This window comes from Apaloderma vittatum, unplaced genomic scaffold, assembly GCF_000703405.1.
Source record: "Apaloderma vittatum isolate BGI_N311 unplaced genomic scaffold, ASM70340v1 scaffold43314, whole genome shotgun sequence".
In the NCBI taxonomy this organism is placed as follows: Eukaryota; Metazoa; Chordata; class Aves; order Trogoniformes; family Trogonidae; genus Apaloderma; species Apaloderma vittatum.
The window spans coordinates 9,052-19,107 of record NW_009715142.1 but is presented as its reverse complement, the minus strand read 5'-3'; the positions used below and the strand labels follow the sequence as shown (position 1 = coordinate 19,107).

The window sequence follows — 10,056 nt, the reverse complement described above, 5'->3', positions numbered from 1 at the left end:
TCCTGCAAGCCTTCTTTTCTTTTTTTTTTAACAGAAAACAAACAGTATAGCCCAGGCATGTACCACTACTGAATTATTATAATCTTGTATTTTAAATTGTGTTGATCAAATTCTCCCTTCCTTTTTTGACGACTAGCCATCTGATTTAATGACCAGGACAAGAGTCAGAATTAATGGTTTACTTTATGCCAGTACTGTAAGATAAATGTTTAACAGGAAGTTTTACTTGAATTTTAAGAAAGTCAAATTTTATTGTAACAAAAGGTATAACTTGAGGGAATAGAAATGAAGAAACAACTAAAAGTATAAAATAATCAAGACAATGTAAAACTTAGAGGACAGGAAATGCAGTATCTTCCTGGTGATTTTCATTCTTCTACACACTCAACCTTTCATATTTTGTGTTTGAGTTATATTCACTTTACAACTTCTGTACTATCATAATGGATGCACCAAATTACTTTCCGTATTCATTCTGCCAGTCCTGCATTCACTTCTTTTTGTATTTGCTGAATTTCTCTCTGAGTTTTGTGTTGTTCCTATGTATTCATTTCAAGTTTGGCCCTTTCACACAGTATCACCGACAAACCAAAAGCCCAATCGTTCTTTCTCAACAGTCCTGGCTGCTCCAGTTCTGTCTGTCAGTTCTCCAAGTTGTGACTCCATTGCAGTGAGCTGGAAAGCTGTGTATATGGCAGCTGGATTCTCTGTGTTCCTCATGAGATCGGATGGTTTGGGCAGAATGCTGAAGGAGAACACCACCAACACCTCCTTGATATTTACAAATCTAGATCCAGGAACTCTCTATACTATCAAGGCATACGCCTGGAATGTCAACGGGGTACCTGGAGATGATTTCACATATAACCAAAGAACAAGTAAGAAATTTTCTTTTCTGAAACCAAGTAAGCATTAAAAAAAATAAATTAATAAGTACATATACACCACGAAGTATTTGTGTATGTGTGTTATTGCGCTATGTTTGTCGAAGACACATTCAGTAGATTTTCAGATCATTTAATTTGTAAAAATTACATGATCTGAAAATCAAGGGGTAACCATCTCAGAGTTTGTGAAAGCTCAGATGATGTGTCTATTTCAATATTACTGAGGCAAAGATACCATTAACTACCACTAAAGTTGTACCTAGACAGGCCTGGGTGAAAATTCCACAAGCTTAGACTGATTTGAGGATTTTTCTAACTGTGAGAAGCAAATATTCAAATAAGGCAAAGAGTTTCAACAGAAAGCTTGTGACAGTGTACAGCTAGAACTATTTCTGTAAAAAATTGTCTTTATGAGGGTAAGGTCTGAGCCACAGAAATTGTATTTACTTTGCAAGTTATGAAGAAGATCATGTCTGTAGGCCATATGCTGAGTTATATTTATGTGTCCCAAACTGATAACCCTAGGTCCTAATGCACCAGCGGATGTTCAAGTAGCTTTTAATAGTGGTACTTTAAGAGCTATTGTTTCCTGGATGCCAACAGAAGGAGCTCTAGCTTACAGTGTGACAGCCAGCAGCGGACCCCTGAACCTGAAGTGTAACACATCATCTGCCTCCTGCGTGGTGCCATCACTCCAGTGCGGCTCTGAATATTCTGTCTCTGTCACAGCGTACAACGATGCTGGATCCAGTAAGCCTACTGATGCAGTAAGCTTGAAAACGAGTACGTGTCATAGATCCTTACATAGCTTACGGAATTTTAACATACATTTCTTTAATGTCACCTGTAAATTAGTCCATTTCAATTCATGAGTGCTTCTCAAGTAGTTATTTCTGCTTCTAAACTTCCTGCATGAACTGTACCATATACATTTCTATTTTGGGAATAATAGCTTAAACTTTCTTCAGCTTTCCGTGCAAATAACTTGCAATGATGACCAAACCAGTAAGCCTGCATTTTCCTCTTACCAGGAGTACCTGTTCTAAAGTCCATTTTCAGAGTGTAAAATGAATGCAAGGAATAGCAGATGTATCAGGTCCGTCACAAAGGGATTGGGAGAAATCTGTGAGGAGAGATCAGGCTTGATGGGGCTTTGAGCAACCTGCAGGGGGTTGGACTAGATGGCCTTTAAAGGTCCCTTCCAGCCCAGCACCTTCTATGATTCTATGATTAAGGGCTGGCCATAGGATGAGAACTTTTCTAGGCTAAATCTAGTTGTTAGTCAGAATGGAGGTCAATAAAACCACATTTGGTTAAGTAGCACCACAAGACTGAAGGTACCAGTCACAGACCATTCTCAGGTAGCAGCTTTGTCAGGACAAAAGGTTGACATTGCTGCCATGTCAAGAGGTTATTGCTTCCTGACCTATTGGATGAACTGCTCACACAAGTAAAACCTAAACCATTTTTGTTACTATGTGCTACACAACAGAGACAAGATTATTTAATTATTTGATGCAACCTGCTGCATTTTGACTTCTCATTGATGAGTTAGAGATCATCCACGTGAGCAACTCAGAGATGGATCTAACAGGATGAGAGAGCCTTAAGCAAGAGACATCTTTTAAACTGTGGCTGTAATCCTCTCAGACAACTTTGCTTCAGCTTCATGTATATTTATTCTAATAGTAGCAAGCTAAACTTTTTGAATTAGAAAGTAAACGTTATCTAAGTAAAAGCTATGAAGGTCACAGTTTAATGTGACATTTTGGGATGCCATCAGAAAGGAAATCTGAGCAAAGGACAGCTCTCTTCAGACACAGCCAGTGAGTTTCATACCAGTAGGTAAAGGGTTTTCATATAAAGGCTTTTGGATGCCAGCTGCTATTCAAGCTCGTATTCTAATTGTAGTCTAAAACTCTATTTGTGAGCACCAACTGTGCCAGTTCCTTTTGAAATACTGCCTGGTGCCACTGTGTTTGTTCACAAGGGCTCCTTAAGCACATCTCTCTTCTGTAAAACATAACAGTAGTATCTATTTTGTTCTGTAAAAATCGTACTCACTTTTCATCTAAATGCAAGGAGCATCCTCTGTAAATGCGGGTAAGTTGCTGTTTCCTTGACCAAGACATAACAACTGTTCAAGCTGAATAAAATAATTCTATATATTTCTGATTTTCTTTTATTGTCCAAAAGTGTAACTTCAATAAAAATATTCTGATTACAGTTCTCTTTTCCTTTATTTTTTTGGAATGTGTTTGTTTTTCAGTTCCTTGTGCACCAGTAAATATATTAATTGAAGAGGAGGAACCTGGCCGCTTGTTGGTATCATGGTCTAGCGCCAATTTTGGTCATTATTACGTGGTTTTTGTGAAGAGTGATGATGGCTTGGAAGTGCACTGCAACACATCACGTACTCAATGCCATTTTCAGTCAGACTGTGGCTTCACTTATTTCATTAGTGTCTTTGCATATAACAGGGCAGGGCAGAGTCCTTCAGGTGATGTATTCAATTATACTACTGGTAAGTAACAATATATTTTTGCAAATTCATTTTGGATCCCTTAACTGTGTTTATGGTAGAGCCGACTGGACATTTTTATTGGAAGATGACAACTATCCTTATGGCAGAGAAAAGAACCACTTCACATTGCAATTGAACTTAACTTGCATAGGCAAGTGCAACAACATGCTTACAGTATGAAAACAGTTTAACAATTTGCAATCGTCAGGCAAGGCCATATGAATAACACCGTCCTGGCATAATATTTGAATTCTAGTCCTGGTGTGGTTTTTACTGTCACCTTAGGAAGGGTGTACCCAAGTCTTAAACTTCCTCACAGAGAGTTTTAAGATTCAGAAAATGAAAAGATGACAAGCTCAGTGGGAGGCTGTGAAGAACACTGTTAGCATTATTTAACCTCTAGATGTTTTGAGATTTTAAATCAAGGAAACATCTAATTTCTATCTCTTACCTGTACAATGGAATGGCCCCTATTGATTTGAAAGCGGGGGTCCTGAATTAATTCAAGAAGTGAGTCTGAAATGAACGAGGTGGTTTGCACAGTATCAGTCATCTTTGGAGATTCAAGACACGCAGATAAACGAAACAAGGCTCTCGGGTTCTGTGCCAGTTTTCAACTCACACTCAGATTTCCCTCTCTGCCTTCTCTGTTCCCAGCACCCTGCTGCCCCAGCGACTTGCGGGCCACCTTCGTGTCAGGTGACGCCGTGCGGGTCACCTGGGCCCCGGTCCGTGGTGCCGAAATGTACCAAACGCGGGCCGTGGGTGGGAGCGGCGCGCTGCTCTGCAATGACACCGCCGCTGCTTGCACCCTCTCCGCTCTGCAGTGCAACACCCGCTATCGGATCGCCGTTTATTCTTTCAGCGAGGCCCGCGGCAGCAACATGTCGTGTGCATCTAAGTACGTGGCGACAGGTATTGTGATCGTTCCTCTTTTCCTTTAGCAGAAAAAATAATTAGATGCTACAGCGATTCATGTGTGAAGAGTATTCCTAGAGTGATAAGTTACAGTAACTGATTAAAAAAAAAATCATTAAAATACTGGAAGTCTTAAAAAAAATATATGGTAAGCAGGGACCTAAAACCAAATTTGGACTGAAAGCTTCTGATAGCTCCCCATTTTTGAAAATCATATTCACAGTCCATCTCTGGTTTTGTACGCAGAATCCTTTTGCTACCAGTTCTGTCACAAGTTCTAAATTCTCACGAGGAGTGAACATTTAAGGATCATATACTTTTTCAAAGTAGTTTGTCAGTTCTAACAGGGATTTACTTTTCACATGTAACTTGCATAGTATGCATGAACAATCTGTTTAAATACTGTTAATATGAAATATTACAGCTCCTTGCAGTCCTGAAATTAAAAATATCTCGAAGAAGGCTCGCTCTGTAATGAGTGTGCACTGGCAATCTAACAATGAAGAAGCTACATACGTTGTCACTGCCAGAGGAGATGCTGGACTTCGGCACTGCGCAAGCTCCGGAAATTCCTGTACCCTAATTAATCTTCCCTGTGGATCAGCTTTCTCAGTCAGTGCTATAGCAAGATCACCGGCAGGACAGAGTTTACCAAGCTACAGTGTTCCTTTAGAGACAGGTGTGTGGGAAGTGTATACAGTGGAAAATATTTAGCAGTATATTAAAATAATTCTATGACCTTTTATGTAGTTTTGGCCTTTTAATTGCAACATGTGCATATTATACTCTCTGTCACTAGACGGCCTCTGCTTAAATGTGTATGTATCTTTGTGTGTGTGAGAAGGATCACTTGCCTCATACTGAGAAGCCTTAGTGCAACCAATTATCATCTGGCACAGCTCACTAAAATACGACACCTTCCACTACTGTAATGCATAACTTCCTTGTCAGCATTTTGACTTTTAATGGAGAGGCAATGAGGTGATGTCCATGTCCACAAATAACCAGTGTTAGGAACAGATTAAAGTACATCCTACTCATTATTTGCCAGCAGAGTTTTGTCCTATACCACTTACCCAGATAATCCCCAGGCACAGTTCAGAGATTAATGTACATCAGGATCTATTTTTAACAGGCAGTTTAGCTGCAGTCATTTTACAATGTAGAGGAAGAGACCTTAAACAGAGACAGAGGTGGACTGGAGGGGTAGAGACAGAGTTTAATTAAACTACAGATGTGCACTGATATTCTGATGAAAAATTTTAGTAGTTAGTATTATCTGGGCAAATAATCATCTTATAATAATTCCAGGGTTATAACTCACAAATTGATCTTATATCGGCATTCTGTTTATTAGAAGCTTGCCAGATTAGTCACATATTTTTCAGCATGCTACGGTTTGCCTGAAAAGTACACACGTCTTCATTCCTTTGCTCTTGATCTCATTGCAACCCCCCTTATTCTAGTTGCAGTCCCCTAAAATACCTTCCATTTGCCAAGTACAAAACAAAATTAACTTCTCTATTTTTTTTTGTCCTTTTTCAGCTCCTTGTTGCCCTACTGACCTGATACTAACTCAAGTGGCACAGTCTGTAACGAATATCAGCTGGTCTGCTGGGATGGGTGCACAGACATATGTAACGACACTGGAGTCACCAAGAGGACAGGCAAAATGCCACACTCTTCAAAACTACTGTCTCCTGGGATGCATCACGTGCAGCACCAACTATACCGTGTCTCTGAAAGCAATCAGTGAAACGGGTTTGACATCCAGTTGCACCTACCAAGGATATTCTTCCAGTATGTAAATTGTAAATGCAATTGGGAAGTAAAAGACTCAATGTACAACTGACTTGGTGAAGCGTTTCTCTCATACAAATAGTGCAGCTGAAATTCAGTGCATAATTAATAGACGTGCAGTTTCTCTTTGAAATAAATGCACTTGGGATTATTTTCACATATCATTTAATCCCTGTTCTTATAATGGCCATCAAGTGCAATATAAAGAAGTTTGGTAATATTACTCCAGAACAGTTTAATTTAAATTTTGCTATGGCACAATTAAATTTTAGACACCACAAAGAGATTCTGGGCACTCTAGAGTAGCCCTGGTGCCTCCATAGTCAGGAGCGAGCAACAATACTCCAATGTGTAAAACAGTGGCTGAATTCCAGCTGCATAATGAGTCTGACAGAACATTTTCTTCCCTAGCTCATTTCAAGGATTATTTTGGCTTTCCGAGAAATACAAATTTCTCATCAAAAAGCTGGTATCTAGTGTGATACTAACCATCTGGTTTTAAATGCACTCTAGGAATTTGTAATGTATTGTCTGTTCACAAAACTTGCTTATTAACATTTCTTATTTTATTAGGTGCTTGCTGCCCTTCTGGAGTGAAGCTCTATAGACTCGGCAATAACGGTATCAGGGTACACTGGCGAGCTTCTGATGAAACGATAAACTACAGTACACATTTACATGGCTCCAAAGGGAATTTCACCTGTACCCCTAGCCCAGGCTTAAGTCACTGTGATATCACCGAGATACCATGTGGGGACGTCTACACAGTGGTAGTATCTCCAGTTACTGATAAGGAGCCGAAGCTTACATTTTGTGCTAAGAAAATATATTCAGGTAAAACTTAAATTTCTTTAAATGATGTATTTTTGTCCATGCATGCCAGTTGGTCAAGACGTCATCTGAAGTTATGCGAGTAAAGGTGGCACAGAATAGAACATTTCTATTCTAGTATTGATTCCAGAGCAAACTTCCTGGGTGCTATCTTGCACTATCTGTGACAGGAACTTCACAGAAGCATTTTGGGACTGGGCATACTATTTTTTTTCCTATTTGTTTTATAGAATTATTGGTTTTGAGTTAAGAAACAAATCAAGAACTTCTGTGAACCACTTCTAAGCACCTTTTAAGTAAAAATTGTTTAAAGAGGTAGTAATTTCCTTGGAATTCCTTTCCCAGGGCATAAATTTAATCCATTATAAAACTACTGCTATCTGATGGGACTGCAGTTGTGTAGCATGGACTATGCTCTATAGACTAATGTTTTCTTGCTTAAAACCTGACACCTAACATTCATACTGCTGTTGCCTCTCATTGCAGTGACCTGTTCTGGAAGCTCTGTTGGAATGGGTAAGAGCCATCAGTACACTGATTCCAAATCCATGATGTTTGTAAAACATCTTAGTATCATGTAACTCCAAATAAAATGCAAATAATATGTAATTTGATATCAAGGCTTGCAACAGTATTATGCAGGTTTGTCTCACCACCTCATATTGTATAATTTAAAAAAAAAAAATCTTACCCTATATTGTGCCCTGTATACCATCACGTGTTCTATATCATTTACTCGATAGCACATAATAAAAGGCAGGCTTATCTTTTATAGTCTTGTCATATCCCATGACAAATTAAGCTAAAGCGCACTTCTGGTTTTTATTTTAAAACGCATGTGTGGCTTATGTCAACCTATGCTACTTTATTTCTTCTGGGGTTTCAACAAGGTAGTCTTGTGCTTTATTTGTCCATGTAAAACAACTTCAAAAGCAGCCACTGAAACAAACATTTCTCAAGAGAGTTTCTTTTCCATAACTGAAACTGTCTTAGTTTCTGAATTCTGTTACAGTGATTTATAGAGGAAGAGGAAAGAGCAACGCAGAGCAACACATCTAGATGAAAAAACCTGGTTGGGATAAGGAGGTAAGTTATGAGTTGTAATTCAGATTAGGATGCATTCATCAAAATTTTTCTGCTGCTTAAATCTTTGGTACTGGAGGGATGAACTTCACCAGTCTTGTGTATCCTAAATATAACTTGTTTGTCAAAATCCATCCTATATACCGCAGAAACCTCATCTTGTCTGCTCCTACTATCAAGACTGATTTGTCCTACCCTCCATTTACAGTAAAATGCTCTTTCACATCATTAGGCCTTTTCTAGTACTATCTTACAGTTCCACAGAAAATCTTTCAGAATCCAAACAGATGGAGATACTCTTCAGCATTTGTTTACTTTCCACTAGCTAAAATTGCTTGTTCTCCAGCCAAACTACTGGTGTTCTCGTCTACTTACTGCCTTTGTCTCAGACAGATGGCAAGAAGTCACGGCAGACTTTTTCTCCTCCCACCCCAAGGCTGATCATCTCCTCTCTGCTGCTGTTCTGCTACAGCTACCTGGGACATTGAGGTTGTTATTAACACCATTCTCCTAAATTCTCTTCTCAGTCTTTCTTTCTGTGAAGCTGGAAAGATGACATCTGTGCAATCCAGGACATCAAATTCGAGCCTCAATTGATGAGACAATTTTTAAAATGCAGATGAACACTGATAGAGATCTCCGTAATCTTGAACTGTAATTTTCCCTGTCAAGCAGTTTTAAAAGATCTTCCAAGACAGTTATTAATCAGTAGATGTGTTATAGACATAATGTTATCAATGAAATAGTAAAGGCTGAAATAGAGATTTAAAGTGAACTTTAACTCCTTAAAAAAAAAACAACCCAAACACAAAACCCCAAACAAAAGCAGCCATTCAGGTGCGGTCAAGAAAACCTTGAAAAAATAAAGAAAATTCCTGTGGAAAACCCAGAGGTAGGCAGCGTATTAGCATGCTAAGTAAAATGAGTGCTTTCAGAAGAGTATCTGTGAAATCACTTCTACTAACAAATTCGGTGATTAAAAACACATAGGTTATTTCATGATAGATGCCTTCATTAATGCTTACTTAATAAAAAATTTCAATTAAATGAATACTTCTAAAGATGCATTAGTTGCAATTATGCAAAGATGAACACTTGCAAAAAAAATTGTATTTATTGTTTTAAATACAAATTTGTAATTGTGTGTTACATGGAATAGCTCAAAACTTAGGCTAAAGCCAGGACACTGCCCAAACAAGAAACTGGCAAAAACCTATCCTTAGTGGGTTTCAGATTTGATCCAAAATTTAAGAAGCGTTCTCCCACATCCATTCTAGGCGAAAAGAAAAAATAAAAATGAAAAAAAGAGATACACAACCACATTATAAAACCTCAAGAGTGGCATTTAAATGCTGTTTGCCCCTCCTTAATAGCTGAGGGATGTCTCCCATGTGTAAAATTACGTGCACTTCACAGAAAGGGCTCAAACATCTATAAAAGCAAGAAGTCATCAAATTCTTCCAGGTTCCCCTTAGAGATCCTGGCTATTTGTATGCTGTCTTTGAATCAATACAGCAATACTCAGCTGTATGTACTAGAAGTAGGAGCTCACTGACGTTTCCTCCTCAACATATAACCAGAAGTACAAAAACCACGGCTATGCATGGTGTACTTACTACCACGCAACGTGCTCAGATAATTGCCCTGCCATTCAGGTTACCTTTTTCAATCAAAATACCATTCCTATTGTTTAAGTCAGATACTCACAAGTCGTTTTGGACTGACACTGATCAGCTGCACAGTTCTGTGGCACTAGGTAGATGTGAATCTCTGGGGCCAAAGCCTTGACCCTACCTTAAAATAAAATGCCAGCTTGCTACTAGATCTGAAATACCGTTCAACTAACTCAGTAGCATCTTCAAAAGAAAAAAAATTAAAAGTGAAAACAAAGGTGTATTTCTCAAAGCAGAATTAGCCCAGATAAGTACTTGCCATTGGAGCCGGAGGGAATTTCAACAATAGGTGAGGCTTGAAGAGGAACGACTACCCCAGCTAGGCAGCTACGGACATGTG

General features: G+C 38.8%; 1 protein-coding gene across 1 annotated transcript in view; it reads left to right on the top strand.

The window, feature by feature from the left end:
• FNDC7 (fibronectin type III domain containing 7) overlaps positions 1–8,019 on the top strand; it is a gene marked incomplete at its 5' end in the record, with an annotated part of 11,317 nt that extends 3,298 nt beyond the window's left edge. The window contains 8 exons of the mRNA XM_009868994.1: positions 618–878; positions 3,157–3,411; positions 4,069–4,326; positions 4,754–5,008; positions 5,875–6,129; positions 6,703–6,963; positions 7,447–7,476; positions 7,973–8,019. Coding sequence (XP_009867296.1) covers positions 618–878; positions 3,157–3,411; positions 4,069–4,326; positions 4,754–5,008; positions 5,875–6,129; positions 6,703–6,963; positions 7,447–7,476; positions 7,973–8,019 — 1,622 coding nt within the window. The remainder of the gene's footprint in view (positions 1–617; positions 879–3,156; positions 3,412–4,068; positions 4,327–4,753; positions 5,009–5,874; positions 6,130–6,702; positions 6,964–7,446; positions 7,477–7,972) is intronic.
• Positions 8,020–10,056: the final 2,037 nt, after the last annotated feature.